The 26,180-nt window shown below is 36.7% G+C and overlaps 1 protein-coding gene across 2 annotated transcripts in view; it reads left to right on the top strand.

The window, feature by feature from the left end:
- Positions 1-22,674, top strand: part of igf1 (insulin-like growth factor 1) — a 38,288-nt gene extending 15,614 nt beyond the window's left edge. For both annotated transcript variants that reach the window (XM_044107856.1, XM_044107855.1), the window contains 3 exons: positions 13,736-13,992; positions 14,104-14,139; positions 16,714-22,674. In XM_044107856.1, the coding sequence (XP_043963791.1) occupies positions 13,736-13,992; positions 14,104-14,139; positions 16,714-16,773 (353 nt within the window). In that variant the 3' untranslated portion in view covers positions 16,774-22,674. The remainder of the gene's footprint in view (positions 1-13,735; positions 13,993-14,103; positions 14,140-16,713) is intronic.
- The last annotated feature ends 3,506 nt before the right edge of the window (positions 22,675-26,180 follow it).

The raw sequence follows: 26,180 nt of genomic DNA, 5'->3' as shown, positions 1-26,180 counted from the left end.
TTCTGTCATCCTGGATCACATAAATACAGCACATTAAATAGCAACATGACTCACATTCTTTCTACAGATGATTAATGGAAATATGTTATTTATGGTTATCTTGGCTTCCATGATTAATTGCATGAAAGGTTAAAGCAATGTCTTCTGCATTTGTTTCTCCACTGATATATTGGTGATATCGCTAGTCTTTAACAACAACTCACTTTCCTATTTTCATTATGCAGAAAACTAAATAAAAACAACATTCCTGACAATATGTATCTTGTTTAAATGGTTTTGACACCACAAAAAAACAAAGCACTCTCCGAGATGCTACTTTTCTAAATACATGTAGCAAGTAGCTGTACTGCAGTTTTATCTCATCATATATTTCTTTATATAAAAATGGATTATTTGTCTTATAAAGTGCCTATAAATTATCTAAATTAAATGTGTTATCTCCAGTTATATAGGCCAGCTAGCATCTGAACAGGATCTGTGTTGGAAACGTTTACTAACTCACTATAGTGTTTTCATCGGATCTACGACTGTTTTCATTTTGTACAAATTATCCTGCAAAAATGGTTTCATCATTGCAAAAACAGCAACCAGACAACATTTTTAATTCCCTGTAACATTTACCTATGCTAACCATTTACGAAAACAGGAACAGTGAAGGACATTCAGTTTCTGCTGTGTATTTTTTTATTTTCTGTTCTCCTCTTTAACACTGCCAGATCTTACTACATTTATTGCCGCTTCTCTGATGATTGTTAGCACATTGTGGCCTGTATTTGAAATGCTCCTTTAATTACCACTTTGGATTGCATACTTAACACAATCTTTAAACTATCAAACCCAGTTCTCTGCAATAATTTGTCTCCAACAATAATAAACAGATTTTAAACAACCCTGCAACTTCTAAATGCCAAGTTTTAGCTTCTTTTTTAACTTGCTCTTGTTGTGAGCTGTGTATAAGGGAAAAAATAGCAACAAGTGGGGATTTGATTCCTATCCTGATCTCTTTTTTTAGTCCTTCAAATTTACAGCTGACTATAATACATAGCTCTGCTAACGCTAGCTAGCATATAAGGTAGAATTGTATTGGAACTTTCCTAGATAGCTAGCTAGTCCGTTTTAGCATCTTTTTAAAACTCTTTCTTTTTGTGAGCTGTCTCTAAAAATAGTAACAAGTGGGGATTTGATTCCTATCCTGATCTCTTTTTTTAGTCCTTCAAATTTACAGCTGATTATAATACATAGCTCTGCTAACGCTAGCTAGCATATAAGGTAGAATTGTATCGCAACTTTGCTAGATAGCTAGCTAGTCCGATTTAGCGTCTTTTTAAAACTCGTTATTTTCTGTCTATAAAAATAGCAACAAGTGGGGATTTGATTCCTGCACTGATTTTTTTAGTAGTTTCTCAAGTTTACAGCTAGTTGCAGCTGTGCTAGCGCTAGCTATCATATAAAGTGGAGCTGTATTGAAACTTTACTGTAGCTAGTCACCTAGCTAGCTAGTACGTTTATGCCTATTCGTGTTTATTGTTTTTTTTTGTGTTTATAGTTTATGCCCTCTTTTGGAGCATTATTAGGTAATATAGCCACTAGAGGGCAATTCTGAGTTAGTTTTTGGATTCAGAGGGCACTTTTAAAGAACAAGCATAGCAACGGTGGGGGACAACCTGATAGTGTTTATTCTCACAATGAAACATAAAAAGAGGCAGAAATGTGTCCATTAACTACATAGCAGCACGTGACTAGAAAAATTCCCTCATTTATGTCACTGAATCGTTTTGTTTTTTACTCATTTCACATACGGAAATAGGTTTTTTACCAAGTGTTGTTTAGCTATCAGGTTTTCCTTTCCTCTTATGAACCTTTATAGCAGGTGAAATTGTCAGAAACTCTTAGACTTAAGATCTAACTTACAGTTTATGGAAGTCAAACTCTAATGGTTGATTATCCTCTTATTGAATTAGCATATTAGTGCTGTTGTTACTACTGCTAACACATTGCATAATGCAACTTGTACAGATTGATCCAACATCAGCTGTCCAGTTGTAAGGACACCCTGTACCTTGATGATGATTATTTTTTACCCTACTCTGAAGTTATCATTTCTTTGCCCATACACAAAATTTTTGGATACTTGCCAAGTAATTGCAAAGTTTAAATATTGTCTGAAAAATCACCAGATTTCTATTATTTTTTCCTTTTTTTCTGGAGAGGTTTTCTCAAGATATTTCTGCTTTCTTTATGATCTTCAGTCCAGTTTGTATAAAGCTATGTAAAGCTATTAATGCGATTGCTTAAACATTTGGAACATAGAAAAGTGATAAAAGTGTGATCGTAAACAGAAAAACGTTACAAAAAATCTTAAGAGATTATTTGTCCTTCAGGCAGTTTTACTACTGCTAGCAAACATTCAAAAATTTTCTACCAAACTGCATTATCTTCAAATTTTGACATTTTAACCTTGATCTGCTTTCCTAAATTTCACGTACAAGAAGTGGCTTCTTCAAAGTCCAAAGAAAAAACTTAAAACTACTAATGGAAATGTTTTTAGGAAGCAACTTGGAGTGATTGTAGACTTTTGGACTGAACTGAAAATGTTTACTGAAACAAAGAAAAGGTCCTGTAGACATATTTGCACTCAATATTAGCTAGAGTCAGGTCCTCTTATCTTCAGAGTCAGTTGTTTGTAGCATAGTCTGATCTTTTGGTCCATTTTATACAGTATTATTCAGACGCACATCCTTGATACAAGTCTCCAATATAATCCAAATTTTGGATTATATTCCTGCTTTGAGCTGAGAGTGGCTCCCTGTTTGGTTTTCTGGTGTTTCTCCCTGTTTGGTTTTCTATCATACAGTGGTTTTACCAAATGGGTCTTTGATCTGTTGTTACTTGACTATAATCTTGAACCAGTATTTTCTCTTTTTGGCTGTTCTCTGCAAACCCAAGTTATACTGGCGGGTAGAAAAACTCCCTGGTTTCTGGTGCTTGGTTTGAATTTCTGCAAGTCGTTTTTATCATCTCTAGATGGCTGAATGCTTTGAGTTGCTTCCATGTGATTGGCTGATTTATTATTTGTGCTAACAAGGACTCAAACAGGTGCACTCAACAAAGTGTTTGGTGAGTATATTGAACTTTATTACCTACATCAATCTGTAGGAGAGGAGGTGTTTCGTGCACACCGTCATGGAAAAATTACAATATGGTCACATCTGCTAGTCATTGTCATATGAAATGCTTATGAACTATCACCAAAAGAACTATTTGGGTTACATGTAGAAGGTTGGAAGTTGTTTTCTACAGCTGCATCAGAACCAGACTGTCTCACCCCTTGTTAATTCTTTATCTCTGGTATAAAACTCATGTGTTGTCTCTGCCTGGGAGAGCTTTGAGAGCTTTTCATCCAGACCTGCTTCATTACTGATTATCCTACAAACTCTCTGTATTGTGCACAATATATGAATAAACCTGACTGAGTGATTTTACCTGAACAATGCTTGGCAATAGTATTTTCTTCCACGGCAACACTCACTTTTTTCTCTCAACAAAAAAGATGAGGTTTGAGCAGCAGGGTGCTGTTCTTTGACGCTTGCTGTCTTCCTGGGTTTCAGTCGTTTATTTTCTCCTGTACGTTCGTGTGTAAAGTATCTGTCTGCAACCCGTCTGCAGCGTTGCTCCTTTCCCTCAACCCTTCTGCCGGACGTGTTGAACTTGGCAGCCCTCTGATTGATAATGGGTACAAGAACCAAACACCACCTTATCCACCTTTAGCAAGCAGCCAGTAGAGTAGCACTCTTTCATCTCAAGATGCTAGTCATTTTTTCCAAATATTAGCCTGACCTAGAAATCCCGACTTGTCTTCAATGCTTTACCAGATGGGCTGTGCTGTGATTTCACTGGGATATTTGTTTTCTGAATCAAATATTTTATAAGGCTTTTTTGGCCTAAGTGTAAGCTCCAAGTAGCTCTGTGGCCTCAGTCACTTTTAAGTCATGCTAAAATATTTAGCCATCCTAAATTTAGAACAGGACATCTTCAGAATGAATAATACATTGCCCATTATGAGTCACAGGATTAGATAACCGAACATTTTGGGCTTGAAACGTATTGTTTTCCAAGTTATTTTGGGCTGCAGCCGTTAACGAGCGTTCCTGGTCAGTGTTCAACTCTGTCAATTTCTCCTGAGCTCCAGAGGATGAGTAAACAGCATGTCATGGTCACGCACGCGCCCACGCACAACGAGGCCTCGTCCCTCAGCAGCAGGGGATTACAGGGATTACAGGATGATCAGGACTCCCCTCTCCTCTTCCCTCCATCACTATACACTGAGCTCAAACATGATGAGAAAGTGTCTGAAGAAAGGCCTCTTGTGTCCTCTTCAGTGCCAAGAAAAAAAGTTGTAGTTTCCCCCTGAAAAAAAAGACACCTGAACCAAAAAATCTCCAAATCCTGCCGGGAATTAGGGCTCAGCAGAACAAAGAGGCGCCTCATGTAAAGGACAGTCAGTTCTCCGGATTTAGACCCGTAAATCAGGTGGAGCGGATATTCAGGGAGTTTTTACCCTCTGTTTTTGTTGGCATGTGGTGAAAATGGGTTAAACACCTTAAAGGGGCAGTGTTATCTAAAATAAACTTTTTTACAGCTAGACATCATGTTGTAATCTTATTCCTTCATCAAAAACATGCCTGGGGTGTCCCTTTGATTCTTTCAATCATGTTTGAGAAATCCTTTCACCCAAAAATGCATGGGTGGAACTAGCCCCGCCTTCGAGGCGCAGCTCCTCCTCAGAGCTGCCGTTTACCAGATTCCACCTCACCTCAGCTCCTTCAGACTAGCCAGCAGCAATTAGCAAACACCTAGTCTGTTGGCCTCGTTATAGGAGCTACTTGTCAGGTAAAAACGTTGTTAAAGGGTTAACAGAGGAGCCATGTTGTGATGATTTCCTGAAGGCAGAGTTTCACAAAGAGCAGGAGTTTTTAAAGACACAGAAGCCCAATTTCAAGGCGTCAAATTCTGAAGTCAAGTTTCTCTTAAGTCATATCAGCTGAAGTGAACATAGTTACTTGATTATGCTATAAAATGGCACTTTGTGCCTGGAAAATACATAATATTGCTCCTTTGAGGGAGACACTGCAATTGTGAAATTGTGTTTTTCTGAATTAGCAGAATATAGAGAAAGATTTGAGCACAAATGCAGCTAGTGAGTCAGACGTGTGTTTGTCTTAATTAATCAGGAAGGAAGTGTCTAACATTTTCAAAAACTCAAAGTCAAAAGAATAATTAAAATATTGAATATTTGGAGCCGTGGAAGAGGATTCTTGTTTAGGGTGATAAAGGAAATAAAAACTTATCCAATAGTCAATGTTGGATTTTGGTTTGTTTTATTGGTTTATTTATATTTTTATATATTTAAAGCTTTAATTACTTACTTGCTAATACACCAGGATTACCTTAATATATCAGAGTTGGGTTTTCTAAAGGATCCACCTCAGAAAATTGCAAAAAACTTTAATCTTTATCAACCCAAGATTTTGAAGAAGATTTGATCCTTTAGGTGTGTTGGACTAAATATGTGAAACTCATATTTAAAAATATCTCAGTATTTCAAATAAGCAAAGATAAAGATGTAATTGAAATACTATAGTAATCTAATTTAGATTCAGGTCCTGTTATTTTCCTCCACACCTGATCTTTGTTAGTTAATTGCTCCCAGCTGCAGCATGTCAGTCGTTTTCCTCCCTCAGTATTAACGCTTTCTGCCTCCTATTGCGCCACTTTGGCAACTTTATTTATAAAGCACCTTTCAGCCAAAGACAATTCAAAGTGCTTGTACAAGAAAATTACAAAAAAATAAATCTAGCAGATTAAAAATAAGCAAAATGAACATTAAAATCTTGAATATAGTGAATGAATGGAGTTAAAAAATATTTAAGAATAGGGAACGTCGGGATGTGCTGTGGTGGCGCAGGGATTAAGAACAGCCCACATAAGGAGGCCTTGGTCCTCGACATGGCTGTCGCGGGTTCGATTCCCGGCCTGGCGACCTTTGCCGCATGTCTTCCCCCTTCTCTCGTTACCCACTTTCCTGTCAATTAACTATCAAATAAAAGCCACTAGAGCCAATAAAACCTTTAAAAAAAATAACTTAAGAACAGGCAACGTCAAATAAGAAGATTTTTAACCTTGTTTTAAATAAACTCAAGGTAGGGGCAGTCTTACATTGAGCAGGAAGCTTATTCCAGCGTGTCAGAGCATAAAAAGCTGCTTCACCGTGTTTAGTTCTGACCCTGAATAGTTAGTAGGTTTGATTCTGATGATCTTAAAGGTCTGAGTGGTTTATATGATTAAAGAAGATCAGAAATGTAGTCTGGGTTTCTGTTATGAAGTGCTTTGTAAACCAGTAGGGAGATTTTAAAGTCTATTCTTTGAGCAACAGGCAGCCAGTGCAGGGATCTTAGAACTGGGCTGATATGCTGATCTCTTTTCGTTTTAGTTAGGACTCTTGCAGCAGCATTCTGGAGAAGCTGGAGCTGTCTTATTGCTTTTTTTTGATAATCTAGTAAAAATAGCGTTGCAGTAATTGAGTCTACTAAAAACAAAGGCATGAACTAATTTTTCAGAGTCTTGTGGGGACAAGAGTCGTCTAATTTTAACAATGTTTTTTAGATGGTAGTATGATGTTTTTATGATAGATTTGATGTGGTTTTTAAAGTTCAGATTAGGATCAATGATTACCCCCAGATTCTTAGCTTCATCAGAGCATTTTAATCCAATGAAGGTTGGTGATTATATTCAATCTATGCTCTTTTGGTCCAAACACTAATACTTCAGTTTTGTTTTTATTTAGTTGGAGAAAATTTTGGCCCATCCAGACTTTAATCTGGTCAATACATTTAGTGAGTATTTGAACCTAACTGTAATCTCCTGCTGAAAGATTAATGTACAGCTGTGTGTCATCGGCATAGTTGTGGTATTCTATCTTATTATTTTGTGTAATTTGAATTAATGGAAGCATAAAGATATTAAAAAGAAGCGGCCCCAGGATGGAGCCTTGGGGAACTCCATCTGTAATTTCATTCAGTTTGGATTTAAAATTGCCTATGGACACACAAAAGGTTCTATTGGACAGGTAAGATTTAAGCCAGCTGAGTACTATACCGGAAATGCCAACCCAATTTTCTATCATAATCGACACGATTTTATTACGGTCAGTGTTTAGACGGAGGTTGTTGAATGAAGCAGTTTCAGTGCTGTGATGTTGACGGAAGCCTGACTGGTGGACATCAAATCAGTTGTTCAGGGCCAGAAAGCCATTTATCTGCTGAAAAACAATGTTTTCTAGTATTTTACACAAAAAAGGTAAATTAGATATTGGTCGGTAATTGCTTAAAATTGATGAGTCTAGATCAGGTGTCTCAAACTCAGGGCCTCGAGGGCCGCATTCCTGCAGGTTTTAGATGTGCCACAGGTACAAAACACTGGAATGAAATGGCTTAATTACCTCCACCTTGTGTAGATCAGTTCTCCAGAGCCTTAATTATTCTATTCAGGTGTGCTGCAGCAGAGGCACATCTAAAAGTTGCAGGACTGCGGCTCTCGAGGACTGGAGTTTGAGACCCCTGGTCTAGATTATGCTTTTTGAGAAGTGGTTTAACTAGCGCAGTCTTTAGAGTCTGAGGAAAGACTCCAGAGGAGAGTGACTTATTAATTATTTATAAAAGATTAAGGAGCCAAAACATCTGAGACCTTTAAGATAAACTGTATGATGTCAAGGGAACAGGTGGATGATTTCATATGATGTAAAGTGTCACTCAAATCTTTTTGAGTGATCAGGTTAAAGTGGGTCATCAGAGGTAAATTCTGTTCAGGGGAAAATATAGTTAATTGTTTCCTAACAGCAGACACAGAGGAGTTTATTGTTTCCCTTATTTTCTCTGTTTTATTTATGAAAAAGGAGAAAAATTCACGGTTAACAGAAGAAGTTGGATTTGTCAATCTGATAACAATCGAGAACAGAGCACGAGAGTTGTTGATAGAGGTAGAAATGACATTTGAAAAAAACCCTCTCTCTTGGATTTCTCAGTTCAAAATTAAACATTTTGAGTTTATCTTTGTAGATATCTAAATGTGTTTGTAGTTTAGTTTTACGCCACCGACGTTCTGCTCTCCGGCACTCTGCTTTCCCTTTTCTAACCGACTCAAAATTTCTCCAAGGTGGTTCACGTTTCCCAGAGACTACTTTTGTAGTAACAGGAGCAATGGTGTCAATAACTTTCTCAATTTTAAAAATAAAATTGCCTATTAGATCACTCAGAGACGTACAGGAGTGTGTAGCAGTCGAAGGAAAAGCCCGAATAAATTGATAGTTTCTGTAATGCATCTTTTTGAAATGACCTGTGTATAGTTGTCTTTTTGTGCAGGTAGAAAACTGTCTCAAAAAATACAAAAATGATCTGAAAATGCTACATCAAGCACTACAATTTTAGATACAATGAGTCCTTTAGAAATGATAAGGTCCAAAGTGTGTCCATGATATTGTGTGGGTACCAAAACATGTTGGATTAGTCCGTAGTGATTCAGGATCTGGCCTGGCTCTTTACTGCCTCGATCCAATGGATTGTCGATATGAAAATTAAAATCACCAACAATAAGAACAAAATCAACCAAAATTAGGGACAATAATTCAGTGAAATCATCAAAGAAGTTTGCACAGAGTTTCGGAGGTTTGTATATATTCAGCAGCAAGATACAAGAGGACGAGTTTAGTAGTAAGGCAACATATTCAAAAGATAAAAAGTTTACATAAGACGTCTGCTTACAAGTAAAGGCAGAATTAAACAAAACTGTGACTCCACATCCTCTTTTGTCGGTTCTGGTCGGGCTTATAAAGCTCAAATTTAGAGGACATGATTCAATAAAAATAGATGAGCTGTTATTTTTGATTCAGCCAAGTTTCAGTCAGGAACAAAAAATCAAGATGATGATCAATAATAAAGTCTTGAAATAAAAATGATTTTCCTGCCAAAGATCTGATATTTAATAAAACCAATTTTAACATGCAGCTTGAAGCTTTCAGGTTTCTGTTTGGTTTCAACATTGGCTGAAGTGGAATAGATACTAAATTTTGCAGTCTAGAGACTTTTTTGTCTCTGCATGATTTTACTCATTTTAGTCTGTAATTTATCAGAGTTGGTATTATTGAGGATCCCTCAAAAATAGAAGTTGATTTCTCTGAGCTGAAGTCAGGAAGATGAATCTCACTAACTTGTATATTTGCACAGAGGTGCAAATATCTGTGGATCTTTGGTTGCTATGTCTGTGAATTTAGTACTTTAAAGAGATATTTGTTCTCTGTGAGATATTTCATCGTCATTTCTGCCATTCCTGACTGAATGTGGACCACATTTTTCTCCAGGAAGTTTCCTTCATAGAGTGTATAAACAATAGTTTTCTCTCTCAGTCTTTCTCCATGTTCAGCTGGGAGGTTAAATGGAAACAAGATTGGTTTTTTTTTTCTGGAAATAAATCTAAATGTAATTGTCATCAAGGCAGATATGAAACAATAGTTGGTAGCAGCTGGCAATCTTTATTAAAAAAAAGTTTTAGACTTTCAACTCTAGACTTGTAGAGTCTGTGTAAGTTGGCACTTTGTTAGATGTTCTTGACAATATTTGCTTATTTCTTCGCTACAAGAAATTTGATGTTCGTTGGGCGTCTTACACCTCTTATCTTGGGTTAGATTCAGTTTTAACGTGATTTGTAAATGTCTAATTATTCAAAGTTTTACACAGATTTGTCTAGTAAAAGCCTGATGATGGCTTATAAATAATGACAACCCAAACTTTAATGATTAAACTTAAGATATTCTGAAGCCTGCTTCTGAAATGTTCACTCAACACTTTTGCATAAATTACAAGGTTTCCTCCAGAAAACTTGCTGAGCTCAGTGGTTGGGTGCTGGGATAGTCATTCATCCAGCGGCCGTTGTGTTTTTGAACTAGAAAAATGTTTAAAGTTGACAGGAAATTTGAAAATATCACTTAATATTTATGTGTTATAAAAAAAATTGGGAGACTGATATTTGAACACCAACTATAAAGTCTTAAAAAATGCAAATATAGAAAAGAAACTTAAATAAATAAGCAATGCTAAGCCTGGTGGGGGCACAAGTAAAGCCTGGTGACCCGCCAGGCTTATGATACACTGAAGGAAACCCTAAGTTACCGGCTTAGTAAACATTTCTGTTTGGAGCTACATAGTAATTTTTTGGGAATCTAAACTTCAGTCTTAATTTAAACTTTAAGTCACGATGATACTAAAATATATTGAGATGCAACTGCAGACATAAACTGGTGTGAAAAACACTAAGTTGGTGTTATTTTTTGTTTTCACTCATCACCCGTACCAATCTCTTTGTTTTCAGTTACCAGTTAAAGACCTTCCGTATTTTTCAGAGGCACTAATAGTAAACAGGTAAATTTCTGCTGGGTTGGAGCAGCTTTCATCGTCCTGCTCAGACGTCAGAAACGCCGGCCACCGTGCGGGTTAGAGCCGTGCGTTAGCTCCAAGAATCTATTTTTATGAACCATAAAAAGCTGTAAAACTCAGCTTTCTGTGCCAGTTATCGAACCCTACATACTCACCCTGTCACACACCAAAACAACAACAAAAAAACAAGTCTTATAAAATACTAGAGCTCTGGAACGCAAGGAGACGATAAAGCAAGCTGCAACTTCGCTCAGGGAGGCATAAAACCGATGCAAATTACTCTCATTTGTTTGAGAACACTTTTGGAAAGCAAGTCGTTGTTTATGAGGGATTAGCGTAATTATCGAAAGTGTTAAAACCTTTAAAACCAAAACCTTTTAGAGCTGAGTACTTCATGTATGTTTTTCCTAACTATCCAGAGTAGCAACCAGTTGATTTATCTTTCCCTTCCAGCTGTTTGTGCAGCAGGGTGGCAAACTGTGTTTGGAATAACACCGGGTGTTAATTTGCAAAGTCTTTTCTCCTTCTTCTTCTTCTTCTTCTTGGAAATGCAGCCAAACAAACGGACACAGATCCCTGCTTTTTGCTCGTAATGGTTTGGTGTTTATATAACCACCAGTGTGGACTTGAGTTAAGTTTTTCTCTTTATTTCTTCACATCAGTCGTTAACATAGCAGCCAAGGTTGCTCCCACAGCAACACATCATCAGTTTGTTACTCAGTAACTGGAGCAAATTCCTGGAAAAGCATAAAATGCTCAACGAGATTAGCATACCGTCAATCAAACGTTTCATTCAGAAGTTATACATCTAGACAACTTGGGTTTCCTAGTCATAAATAATTCATCCACAAAACCTCCTCTCCTCTATCTCATTCACGCCTCTATTATCTTCTTTTTTTCTCAATCCAGAGGAGAAAGATGCTTCTGTTTCTGAATGAAAGCTTCCCTCTGTCCAAGCAACATCGTCAGAACAAGGCAAACACAGAGCAGGAGTTAATGCACTTTGTCAGCGCTGGCAGACTTCGAAGCCAAAAGCTATTAACTCTGAGAGAGGCATTTCCTCCTTGTAAATGCCATATTAAATTATTATTATTTCATTTGGTCACAGGGAAAAGCCCATCTCTTCCCAGCCTTTTCCTTGCTACCAAAGGAGCTGGGAATTCTAAATGGAGATTCTGAGTTTTTCCAACAAAGAGCATCGTCTTTGAGTAAGACGGTGGGAATGGCGTCATCACGAAAAGAGAGTGACCTTCAAATAGCCTTATAAATTTTTACTGAAAACATTTTCAGTAAATTTTCACTTATGTATGCATGTGAATGGCTCCAAAGGGGGGCTTTTTCCAAATGAACATGTGAATGAACAGAGAGGCCTCGATGTTTCTGCAGGTGGATCGGACTCAGAGGGCCGAAGAAAAAAAATTTACGGAGCCAAAAATGGCTGAATAGGACATTCTCAAATACGCAGCTGCCAAATTTGGTCCGCGGTGTTCATTTCTGTAAATTTTACTTGTAGGAATTTAATGTCATTAGGTTGGTTCGTATTTTACTTATTGCTGTTATCATTGCTCGACTACAAGCATAACATTGGGAAACCTGGCAGAACAATAAAGGCCGAAAAACACAATCTGTTTTATAGACTGAAACTTTGCTAAGTGTGCTGGGTACGGATTATTATTATTATTATTATTATTATTATTATTATTATTATTATTAGAAGGTCATGGGAATTTTTGTTAGCCAGAGATAAAACTTGGTAAATTTAAGAAAGAAAAGGTGTGGCAACATTTCCACTAAAGCACATGTGCCAAATTCAAACCAAATCCGGCCCACTGTATCTTTTTATGTGGCCCTTTAGATTCTAGACTAAACATCAACTGTGCTTAAATATTATGTTGTCAATGCAGTTTTTATCTCTCTACTGCCAAATTAGATTAACCAGTCCCTCCAGTTTCTTCAGAATTGCAGTTTAAATTCACGCAAAAATCAACAAATCCCTGCATTTTTTTTGCGCCAACACACAACTGGAAGTTTATTGCAGATAAAAATTGTCAAAAACTTTCTTACTTGTACTAAACAGCTGCCTCAGGCTTAATTGATGTCAGACTATAGTCCATAATCAATACAGAATGTAATAAAACGTCACATTTACCGTCATAAATAAGCACAATTATTGCAAATATTTCCAAATTAGTATCACAGGCACTTTGATTTTTAAGAATTCATTGATATTTTAATAGGTTTTATCATTGTTAAAATATCCGTCCAGGCCACTGTTGACCTCTGGCTTTTTCAGTAAAAGTACTAAAAAGTCCCTCCAGACTTGCTTAAAATTTAACCTACAGTATCTCAAATCTTTCCTATTCAAAGCTAACAAAAATATACTTTATGTAGATTGTTGAGGTGGTTGGTCTTGAAGTTAAAATTATGTGGGTGAAAAACCTTTTTAGTACCATAAAACAAGGAATTTCATCAATCATCAAGTCAAACGTACTAGCAGACCAAAAAGTATAACTTTTTGAAGAGCAAGCACTACAAAAAAAATATATACGTACCTGCTCAACAATAAACTAAGCATGCAATATTTTAATAAAATAAAGTAAGGAAAGCAATGTGTAGATTAACGTCAAACTAATGTCAAGTTAACAAATTATTTGGGACTTATTTTAAAAAATAATGTACAATGTACCTGAACTTATTCTCAACAAAAGAACAGCATTTGGGTCACTTAATAAATCGGATACAATTTTAAGTTGTTTACAGTTTACTTTAAAGTTAAACTAACTGAATAAAGGTTAAGATTTCCTATGGAAATAAAGAAAACACAAAGTCAGGTTATTAAGCAGTCATTGCCCTTTTTGCTCTTATAATTTTGTCCTAGTAAAATAATTAATTCAGACTAGCCAGCTGCAATTAGCAAACACCTGGTGGAACTCTGCCTCTGCTTATACCAACTAATTATTGCAATGCTAGTAAAAGTGTCAAAGCGTTAACAGACAAGTGATGTGATGAGTTCTTAAAGAGACAGAGACCCAATTTCAAGGCCTTAAAATGTGAAGTCATATTTCATATATGTAGCATTTTTGTAACAGCTGAAGGTAACTTGACTCTGTTATAAAATGGCACTGTATGCGTGGAAAACCAAACAGTTTCATAAAGAGTTTGGTTGAATTTTGCTTGAATGTAAACAACCCGAGATGGCAAGATTTAGTTTAAATCACCATTGGTTACAAGTTTCTTTGTTCGCCAAACAGATAAACCAACAGGCTATGGGCCCAGCGCAAGGCGGTCGCATGGCATCGTGGACGAGTGCTGCTTCCAAAGCTGTGAGCTGCGGCGCCTGGAGATGTACTGCGCACCCGCCAGGACTAGCAAGACATCTCGTTCTCCTCGCGCACAGCGCCACACAGATGTGCCAAGGACACCCAAGGTCAGCAACCCGGGCCATCGAGTGGACAAGGGCACAGAGCGCAGGACGGCGCAGCAGCCAGACAAGACAAAAAACAAGAAGGTGAGCAAACTCTACACGACTGATTCAGACCAATGAACAAACACAATAAATCCTGAAAATAAGTAATATCTAAATAAATCCAATTTACCTGGCTTTGTTTTCCTCCGACAGAGACCTTCATCTGGACATAGTCATCCATCCTTCAAGGTATGGACGATCTTATCACAACTAAAGCCAACTTAATGCCATAAAATCATGTATTTATGGCTCGATTTGAGCAACAACTAAAAACCATTTTTATATTATAATACCTGCAAGCAAAATAACAAATATTTATATAATATGGTCCTAATATGAAAATAAAATTTCCAATATGTCTGCTTTAGGAAAATATTTGGTCACCCTAATCTATACAAACAGGCGTGATAACTAGAGCAGTGTTTGATTATTTATTTATTTTTTAAACTAAACTCAAAATAAGGAAAAATTAAGCTTCTGTAATATTTTAGAGTCTAAGATTTGGTTTTTACATAGTCAAAAATATATAGTTTGATGCTAGAAACGTCTATATTGGGCGAGTTAGTGCATATTCATACCAAAATGTAGGGATTCTACAGCCAGTATGGCGGCCATCTTGAAAATGGGCGAGCAGCTTGAACAGAGGGTGTTTGTATTTGGCCAAATTTGGTGGATGTGTCATTATTTGGTTTATCCTTACTAAAGGATAAACCAATTCATCCTTTGGTAAAAGCTGATGTTTTAATGTTGCTAATATTAGCATTATGTAACACGAATTTGGAAAATTAAGTGCACCCTACATTTGAATAATACCTCCTCTCCACATCAGTTCGTTCTGCTTTTCAGACATCATTTTTTGCACCCCTAATGGTCTACCTCTAAATATCAATCAGGATAAGATCTGGACTTTGACTAGGCAGCTGCTTCCCCTGTGGTATATTGTAGATGTATGGCTGTCAGTACATTGCTGTTCTGTTATTGACCCCAGTTTAGGCCAACCATTGGACAGATGGCCTCACAGTTGATGCTGCCATACTCTGGTTTACAGAGGCGTTAATGGCTGACTCATTGGCTGTCAGGTGTCCAGGTCCTGTGGCTCTGACGCCAGCCCCCATCATAACCCACCACTGTGTTACGCCTCCACTACAGCTGGTGTGAGGTCGTTAGGGTTTGGTTTTCTCCAAACACGGTGCAGTGAATTATGGCCAAATCCATGTTTTAGCGTTTAGGTGATTTGTGGCACAATGATTACAAACAAATGTCCTTGTACAGTCTTTTTCTAATTGAGATGTCATGAACTTTAATGTTTAATTTAATCATCACACCAAACACACTTACATGTAAGTCAATGGGTCCATGAACACACCAGAAGCTACATTTCCATTGACCATATAATTACAAAATTTAACATTTCAAAAATAAATTTGCTTACTGGAAACTATCGTTGTTTGATAAAAAGTTTTGGTGGAAGGATGAGGTGTTTTTTTGGCCATATTGAAATTGATTTATTTCACAAAACTGCAATGGAGACACTTTTTTTGCATTTCGGTCAACAACCGGATGTTGCCACTGGCACAAATCACAAAGAAGACAGGAAGTAGTTGGAAGATAATGCCGTGGAATTTTTTTTTTCACTTATCGTGTGAATAAACTTATTTGTGTGATTTTAATTGTGTTTCTTGTTTAACGGAAACACTGCAATTGTGAAATTGTGCTCTTTTAACTTTAGTGGAATGTAACCAAAGTTTTGTCATGGAAACGCCACTAGTGTCATCATGACAATTAAGTGGTTAAAAAGCTAATTAAGGATTCAGTCACACTAGTCTTATTTAGTCTGATTTAATCAAACTCTACTTAGTTTGTCTAAAACGTTTGGTTCATTTGGGGAGGTGTGAACGCAATCGAACTCTGATGCAAACCAAAAAAACCAAACACTGGTCTGCCTACAAATCATGGTCTTTGTTCGATTGAAGTGAACTCTGGTGCGATTCAAATACAGATATAGATATAGAAGTGAACTATTCTGGGTAAATGCAACCAAACCAAACAGGAATCTGGAGCTAGCGGTAGAAATGGACAAAGACAAAAGAGAAATCCTACAGCCAAATCTGATGCCGTTGTATTTTTGTTGACACTTTACGAAGAAAGAAGTTGCACTCGTTGTCTTCTTCAGAGGCTTTTGTGTTGTTTCCTTTACTGGCGAGGAGGGGAACGGGTTTTTCATAGTTTGGTTGGTTTGACACAAACCACACCAGCTGAAAATGTAAGAAATATTTCAATTTTGGTCCCCAATGTGAAAACACCCTTAGATTCTGATGGGTCTCATTGGTTGTTCTCAGTTTGGTTCTTGTAGATTAGATTGTTTCTCCTTATTGTTTGGGAATGGTATAAAACAGGGATGGCCAACCCGGGTCCTCGAGGGCCGGTGTCCTGCAACTCTTAGATATATCTCTACTTCTACACACCTGAGTCAAATAATGAGGTCATTAGAAGGACTCTGGAGAACCTGACTGCACTAGGGAGGTGATTCAGCTCTTGGATTCAGGTGTGTTGGATCAGGGAGACATCTAAGAGTTGCAGAACACAGGCTGTTGAGGACCAGGATTGGCCACCCCTGGTATAAAATACTAATACTATTGGTTCAAATGCCACATAAAGATCCTCCAGTTTCCAACTTAACAGCTCCTAAAGTCCCATAACGTAACAACTGACCCAACTTTCAGTGGTAGTGACTTCTAAGATGTGTTTGTTTTTGTGTTGCAGGAAGTCCATCCGAAAAACTCAAGTCGAGGCAGCTCCGGGGGCAGAACTTACCGAATGTAGGGAAGCATCGCATGGACAACACCTTAGGAAGAGAGAAGGGAGTGGCCTTACCTGGTACCCCTGTGGAATGGTTCACTGTATAACATAACAAAACGAAGCTAAAAACGGCCTAAAAGCTTTCAAACAGTAGAAAAGTTGAGTTAAAAGGTTGGATGAGGGTACTTGTGATCATCTTAAACACTGCACCATTCCATATCGGGAGGAAATCTTTGTTAACTCAATCTAACAGACTAGTTTAGCTGCTAAGACACAATAAGAGCTTGCTATACCTCCATGTTTAAACGGCAACCTTCCTTGGCTCCAGAGCAGGTGGGAACGTCACCCAAACAGGAATAGTTGGTCACATCCGTTTCACTCTTCTGATTACTTCTTTGTCACAGCCACATATAGCAGTTTCTATCCCTGCTCAAATTCAATTTTATCTTTAGCGTTTGTTTTTATGCACTATGCATTACTGTGGATATGTTGTTTATCTGAAAGACCAACACCATGTTGTTTATTGTCGGACTTTTAAACGTTGCTGTTGTTAATTTCCTTTCCAAACCCCACTTAAACCAAAATTTGTAGGTTTTAGTTGTTGTTTTTTTTTAATTAGCTCTTCAATTAACCCAAGATTTCTGACTTCTCAGCTTGTCGTGGTTGTTTAATAAACAGAAATGGGTCAGTCAGTGGATTCAAAGTTCAGCTGGCATAAATGAGAGCGCTAATCAAATAGTGACAATCAGCCATTATGTTTGTTTTCTGTTAGCTTTTCACAGGTCACCAGTTTTTCCAGATATGATTGCGAAAACTCCAGCTATCTGAAAACAAACATTTCGTACAAATCATGAATGAGCAGTTTTTTGAAAGTAACTTCTTAGGCTAAGGCAAATAAAATTGAGCCAAGACCAAAGATTTAAGAAAAAAACTAAAATATTTGAACTATATTGGAAAATTAACCGCACTGCTGTTTTCAAAAATAATCAGTTTTATTGGGTTTTATATTATAAAACACCACAAAGTTGTGAAATGGGAGAATCCTGCAGGTCTGTCTGGATATGTCCCCTCCTGCTTTGCACGTCTTCAGACTGACAGTTACATCAATTTTAAAATTTTCCCATTTTTATGTTTTTTTTTTTTTTTTGAACTTTGACTAGACCATTCCAATACCGGAATACACCATTCCAAAGTAGCTCCTCCTCTACTAGTTTAAACTAGTAAATAGGCCTGTCACAATAACAAATTTATCTGGTCTATAAATTGCCAACAAAAGTTATTGGGATAATTGATAATATTTTTGTTTTGAGACTGTTTTCAACTAATATTAGAACTCATTTTCAAAAATCAATAAAGAAAAAAACTGAAATAACAAATAAAATGAATAATAAAGTCCCTATTAGCAAAACTGTCCTTCTAAAGAGACCAAAGTAAAGACTTGCGTCATCCAGTTTTTGAAAAACTATAAATAATCCTGGAAATGATTATTTCCATTTCCCATTTGTTTAAATTTATCATGCGAATAATTGATTTATTGCTTACTGCGACAGGCCTAGCTGCACTAATCTTCCCTTTGACACTGATTGGTTCCCTGGTCCTGCAAAATAAAAGCATGTACACAAGACAAAGAACAAAAATCCCAAATTTCGTCTCATCGGACTTACTCACTTTCTTCTACATGTTTGCTTCATTCCTTGTGTGGCTTTTGCCAAATTTAAACAGGACTTCTTTCAGAAATCTCAGTTTCTCTGTGCAACTTTTCCACAAAACAAATGTTTGTATAGAGCATGACTAACAGTGACCCTATCAACATATTCTCTGCAGCTCCTCCAGAGGCATTTCAAAAACTGAATGCATGTGCACACCACAACTTTCACATTTTTGTTTGGAAACATTTAGGGAAAACAAAATTTTTCCCATTTCTCAATTCTATTAGTTAAAATCCCAGTAAAGTGAGATTTAGTAAAGTTAATTATCACTCTCTGATCTCTTGTTTAATAGAGGACAAAAAAATTCCCAATACTAGTTTTGGCTTGGATTGCATAATTTGATGCAATGACAACCAAACAGCACAGCATCCGTTTCAAAGTCCACTGGGAAGTCATGCAAAATAAACTGGTAAACATTACCAACCAACCAACGTCTGACAGGGGAGATGCAGAATTGCAACAGTACACAATTACACTTATAAATAATCCAAATATGACTAAGGGTCAAGATCACCTTCACAAATCTCACAAACAAGCCAGTTCTGAGAAGTCACCGCATGATAATTGACAGAAAACAGGGTTTTTTTTGGTTTGCTTTTTTTTTTTTTTTTTTTTTTTTTTTTTTTTTTGTCTGAGCCTCCCTGAAAACGCCCCAAATATGGCTCATATCTGGCTCTGTCTCCTCTCTCTGTGTATAATCAAACTGTACTCCCATTATGTTAACCTATGTATTACTATCACTCATTGTACATGATGGTTTCATATAGAAAAACTGTATTAAAAATCCTATCCACTGTATAATGGTGCTATTTTATAGTTTGGTACTTGCAAAGAGATGGCTAAGACAGACGAATGGCAGGGCTTACATTGGAGGTCTTCCCTTTTGCACAGCCTTGTGGCCACCATGTTAATAGTGATTTTATTTGTAAGCAGTTTCAATAGTGGAAGCAAGTAAATGTATCTGTGTGATCTCTGTGAATGCATGGAGAGTAAAATGAGAAAAAAGAAAAACAGAAAAAAAATAGGAAAATGAGTATACAATGTTGTGGCCCCAAGAAGGCAAAATGCTATTTTTTCTACTATTCTTAAATTATTTTCTCAACATAAATCCCTTTTGCCAATGTCTTGAGAAAAATACTGTGATTCTTCCAGTTGTGTTTAAGCTTGTTAAAGGTCACGGTGTGCTTTTGTCTGTCCAGTGTGTGCGTGTGTGCATATGCCTCCCTGGAAGCCAAAGTATCTAATATTATGGGAACTTAAAGTGGGATTTTGCAACTTTTGCTTGACATCCTCTATTGTTGGATGTCAAGCAACAATAGAGGATGTTGCTTGACATCCTCTGCTGCAATTACTACAGCAGAAAGTAATTGCATTTTGCTCATTATTATAATTTTGCTTGTGATATTTTACATTTTTTTATAGTTTGCATGATCATATTTAAGTAATTTAGGTAAACTTCTTAAAAATAATTTTTCTTACTAAATTTACTTCAACTTAACATGATTTTGCTGTCCTGAAAATCAATCTTTATAAGGAAGTTATACATTTTATTTTGTATTAAAAGCCAGAACTTGTACCTGTGAATAGATTGGCACTTAAACATGCTCTGATCGCAAGAAAACCTGGAACTGGTTGCTCAGCAACAAAGATAACTAATATTAGTTTTTTTTTTTTTAAAAAAAAGAAAAATATGTTAACTTAGGCTACCTTCACACTGCAGCCGAAAGTGAACCAATTCCGAAATTTTTTTTTTTTTTCGTCAAATCGTATTTTTTCGGCGTAGTTGTTCACTCTTCCAGATACACGCGACTTGTGTGTTCCCTAGCGTGAACTGTAAACTAACTGAAAGTGCCCCGCATGCGCAGTAGGAAGGGCGCAATAACGTCACAAATGGAGAGCGTGCTCAGTGTTCTGCCAACCGCCATAAAGAAGAAATCCTCAGCGTTTGCGGAAGTAAACATGGATGCTAACGGTGGAGCTTAGCTTCCAATTTTTTAAAATTATCTGACTGGAGCCAACACATTAACAACTTAATCCTCATTATGGGTTACACGTATCAGGACCCAGAATAGTGACGTTTGTCGAGTATCAATTACGTTCAGGTAGGCTGTTAAGATTCTGATCACATTTGAAAAGATTGGATGTATATCGGATATCCAAGTGGCTCATGAAACGATCAGATACAGATAGCATTAAGGCAAAAAAAAAAAATCGGATTTGTGTCACTACTTGCGGCAGTGTTAACCTAGTCTTAAATGACTTTTATTAGTGGCAGCCATATCAGATAGATTGACGTTGGAGATGTAACCTCTAACTTTCACAGTTAGATTTTAGAGAGCGTATATATATAATTGTTGTTTGTCTCTTTATTATCTTGCATGATAACAAGGCTAGTCAAGAGTTGCGATAAAATTCCACCGAACCACTTAATTAAATAATTTAGCAGTGCTTATGAGGTTAGGCAAAAAGTTGAGAAATACATTTGTTTTAGGGGTTTTTCTTCCGCTAAACATAACACGTGATCAGTCAAAGATTTATATTTCAGCTATTAGCTCATGTTGGCCTTAAACATATTGAGAAAATGGCTAGCATAATGTCGTTTGCCCAAAGCAGACCCCACATTTTTAGAAAATCAATCATCAATTCTTATGGACATTGATCTAAAGGGAACTGAAACTGTTGGGAACATTTGTTTAGTTATATTTTTTTGTCAACTCTAGAACCAATACACTTCCATATCTGTCAGTATTAGCTAAATTTAGCCAAAAGCATGCTAGAAAGTCTCAGTGTAGTGTAGTTTTGTTTGTTATAAGAACCCTCAAAGATCCTACGTTAATAAAAAAACTGCAAACATTCTAAATAACTTGATGAACCTAACATCTTCATGATATTTTGTTAACCAAACAGCTATTTCCTTCTTTGACGTCTATGCTAACAGAGCTAAGCTACGCAAGCTAGCCAGCCACTGCGACTTCTTCTTTAAGCAGTCAAGCACATTCATGAACCTATTTTAGACTTATTGTTTACTTTAACATTTATTTTGCAAAATAAAACATAAAAATTTCACATTTATTAGTAGATACATGCTTAATTAACGTTATTTTGCATAAATTGTAACCACTGTATGTACACATGAAGGGGTTAAATTGCTAAAATAGCAGAACAGTGGTCCATGGTACTATCAAATGGCACAGATAATTTAGACATTTCCACAGAAAGATTTGTCTTTGAATACTGAACCGTATAATTGGTACTATAATTTAGAGAATTAGGCTGCTTGTATAATTTTGGTAAAACATGATTCCCTCTATTTCCCTCTATTCCCTCTAAAATGTAAAAGAATTGTATTTTAACACCATGTCGAAAGCTAGTTGAGATCTTTATGCATGCATAAATCAACATTTGCATTTTTATTACCATTTAACAAAAGTTGCATGGTCCCACTTTCAAAGTCAGGTAAGGTTTCAAATAATTTATTGCGGAAAAATTTGACTTAATTTTAGAGGTTCAGGAGCAGGATCACACTTCAAACACCAAATTACTGAGAATCTAAATCAAAAAATTGCTTGCATCCCATTGACTGGCATCGTTGTTGCTCTTGAGCTTCAAAAAATACCATTAAAGTGTGTGAATCTTTTGCAACGGTTTTTAATATTCTTTTTAAAATAGAAATTTTTGCCCAGGTGAGTAGGGTGAGGTAAAAGCTAGATGGAGAAAATATGTTCTTCCTTTAGATATACAGTACATACCAAAGACTTTTTAAATAAATTATAACTCATGAAAATATAACTATAGCATGATTAAATTGTTGTCTCGACTTCACTGCAGTTTAATGCGTAAGTATCTGAAATATGGCTAGTGTTGTAAAAAGTGGAAGTGCGAATGAACCAGACAGAAATCCCTTTGTGTATATTGCATATTTTAAGGCTCAAACCACAGAAACGACTTCAAATCATCTGCTTATGAATCACTCAAACATTTCAATCTGTCAATTGTGTGAAATAATCAAAAAAGACTTAAGCCTGGGAGGACGTGTGTGAGTCATTCATGACTCCCTGAAGTGTTTAATGAGTAAATGTATTTTCCTGAAGCTCACTGTCCAAGAAACTGTTTAATTACAGCCCTGTTATTTATGGTGCTTGATTGCCTTCTGTAGGAAAAAAAATACTGACAAACTGTTCACCATTCCTGCTGAATAAACCACTTGTCAACATCACAGAAATGTCTGGAGGCTGCTTTTATTCAACACTCGCACATTATACCTTTAAAAAAGCATTTATAGCCCTTAATCTTTATCACACAGGGGCAGTCCAAGGCTTTTTGGAGCCCTAAGCAGGTTTTCATTCGGGGCCCCCGATACCAGTTGCTTTGTCATTCCAATGTGTGTAAAATGCTATAGTTGGTGTTTTTTATAATTAATTACATTTTGAAATGCAGAGTTGTTGTTTTAACTATTTGAAAGTAAAATCAGATGATAAACATTGAAAACCTCATGGTTATTCCACCAGATATTGAGTTACAACATTAGTATTGTTTCTAAATAAATATTAACTTGTTTTCTTTGCATTATTTAAGGTCTGAAAGCATTGCATCTTTTTTTTATTTTGAGCATTTCTCATTTTCTGCAAATAAATACAAAATATTTGCTTGGAATTTTGGGAGACATGTTGTCAGTAGTTCATAAATTATTAAGTGGTCTCTTAATTTTTTCCAGAGGTGTATCTATATTTTTTATCATGCTAGCTTGGTGCTTGGTGCTATCATGCTAGCTGCTTAACTTGCATATACCTCGGGCCAGCCTTGACCTAAACCTATTTAATCAGGATTTTTATGTGATCTCCAGCATAAAGTTAAACGTAATTTTGAAGCTGGAAGGAAAATCTTCATGTTTTTCCATTCATTTAGAGGTTAAAATCGTAAAATTTGGAGTGCATAAGTATTTTGTTTATGTGGATGACCAGCTGATGATTTCACAATGCTTTTAATGTTCTACTAAAAAACACTCGGAATAGGTTTATTTATACTGACAAGAGGTGTAAATAATTTTGAGGCACTTCAGACCCACAGACGGTTGGTGGAAAGCTAATACCGCGAAGACATTATTTTACCTCTTACATAACGTCGCAGCTTTTACGAGGAACTATGTTGACTCAGACACACAAACAGCAGATAATTAAATAGTTGATGTTTGTCCCTCTTCAAGTCCTTTAAGATATTTTGGCTGCAGATAAAGCCAAAAGTCAAGCTGTGTGCACTCTGAAGCTGACCGCACTGGTCGTACCCAAAGACAACGTGATACTTCCTCGGAGGCGGAGGGGTCTGCCAACCCAAACACAACAGGGTGTGGTTCTCCTTGAGGCCAGAGCTGCATGTTCAGCTCTTTGGAGGATGCTCGCAGTGACGGGCCGCGCTCCAGCCCACTCGCCGTCAGCACTTTTACAAACGGATGCATACATGGAGCAGGGATGGGGACCTTGATGACTCTCTGGCGGCCGCCCAGCAGGCGGCGGGGATCAAAACGAGGAGCGGAGGGGGAGGTCGGCTCGCTCCAGGTCATCCTGGATGTTATTACATCCCTCCTCGAGACTAATACAGAATTGATTTTCCCACCACAACGGTCCGGTTACAGGATGCAGAGCTGGGTTGTAGTAGTTCTAGGTTTTTCATTATATTTCCTTGTGACTTCTTGTTTAATTCAGTTAGTATTGATCACTGTCGTAACTTTTATTTTAAAAGATGGTAAGACACAGATAATCTGTGAGAAAATTGAGCTCCTCTGCTTTCTAGAAACAACCAATCGGAGCTAGGAGGCGGGTCTTAGCGCTGTCAATCATAATCTGTTGTGAATCCTAAAGCTAGTTAGCATTAGCGTTGATGGCGGATGAGCACTTTTTCTGTAACTGTAAGTTGTTTCTCCGCCGTTAGCACATTTAAGAGCTTGTACATGAGGATGATTGACAATGCTAAGACCCGCCTCCTGGTTCTGATTGGTTGTTAATGCATTTCTTCATAATATCTCAGGGAGGAGGTGGAGGAGATCGATCTTTTCACAGATTATCATAAACTGTCACAAAATGAAGACAATTTTAACAAACATATTAAAAATATATGAACTAAAACTAACAAAACAATAAAAACTGAAGTTGAGAGAACATCGTCACTAACCGGAATAAATAACAACGGTAATGAATGAGGAAAAAACTATAACTAGCTAGAACCACATTGTATGTTTATAAAACACTAAAACATACAGAAATTCTAACTATATCTTTCATTTTAATTCATCTATTTATTAGCCTTTTCAAACTGAAGTCAGCAATTTCGCTGGTCTGCTAAATTTAATCAATTTTTTTTGTTGAATTCTGCACCTAAAAGTTGACAAAAGTGTGAAAAAACTCAAATTACTACTATAAACAGTAAAAACTAAACTAAAAGTAAACAATATTTAACTAACAATAACTAGATTTGGGCTTTTCATTACAGTTTATGTCTAATTCAATTAGTTATATTAGTTTTTAGAGTGTATCTGCTAGTTTTATAATTATTATTAGTTAAATATTATTAATTATTGTGGAAGTTTTAATTTTATAATTTGGCAAATGTTTAGTGCAAAATTCAAAAAGGTCAAAGTATTGTGATTATGTTTGCATTACTTCATTACATACAGTATTTTCAAAACATTTATTCAGTCATTGTTCAACTTTTTCTGCCACCATTTTGTTAGAAAAGATTAAATAGATTAAAAACCACAAAAACAAAGGACATTATGTCTATAATCCCCCCACCCTCCGCAATTCATTACCATTTTTATTCGGTTCATTTAACAAAAACTTTTTCTCAATTTCAGTTTCATTTAGTTAGTTCTAGCTAACCTTCAAATAAACCTGACAGATTGCGTGCAGAACATTTACAGCAAGCTAATAATTAAAGATTATCTTATTCCATTGTGTGCTCTTATTTAGTGTTGCGTCGTGAAACGAGAATCTGTGAGTAACCTCAGAAGCCTGGACTGGAAAAACCAGCCTCTGCTCTCATTGATCTGCACTGTGAGATCCAGTGCATCTAAGGACACGTACTTTGGACTGAACTCTGAAACACAATCTCCCCACACTCTTCAACTCCTCATCTTAAGCACACAATTGTCTTTTGAATGACCTTGTGGTCTGTTTTACTACACTCACCAATTTCACTACTTATTCTGGTGGTTGTTTCACAGGGAGAAAAAAATAAAGCACCACGTAAGGCCTCATCTGTCTTAAGCCATTCATTTTTTCCCCCAGTTGCGCAGGCAGTAGTCGAACTCTGCTGAGTTTTTGCTTTTGCTTTTGTCAGATCAGCATTTTATTGCTCTAATCCCCAAGAATCTCTGTAGATTCTCTTGCCCAGATGCCATGAAAGTAATGCATCGATTGTGACCAACTTTAACGCAGCGCTATGTTGCATTATATCATCCAGATGTGAAGCAGAAGAAAATAGTCCAGCAAGTGCTACCAGAACATTAGTAGCCAGATTAAAGTGTCTTTAAAAAAAAAAAAAAAAGCAACTAAGCTTTGGGATTTGGAGATACTCCCTCTTTCTCGGTTTCAGTCGACAGTGGAAATTCACTGAGACTTGATTATAGCAGGAGAGTGTTGGCTCAGCTGTGTGCTTTAAGAACCCATGATGTCAGAGCCTTATTTTCCTTGGAGAGACTCTCATCAGCTGCATTGTTCCAGGAAACCA

Source organism: Gambusia affinis, linkage group LG23 (assembly GCF_019740435.1).
Source record: "Gambusia affinis linkage group LG23, SWU_Gaff_1.0, whole genome shotgun sequence".
Taxonomy (NCBI): Eukaryota; Metazoa; Chordata; class Actinopteri; order Cyprinodontiformes; family Poeciliidae; genus Gambusia; species Gambusia affinis.
This window is presented reverse-complemented; position numbering and strand designations above follow the sequence as displayed.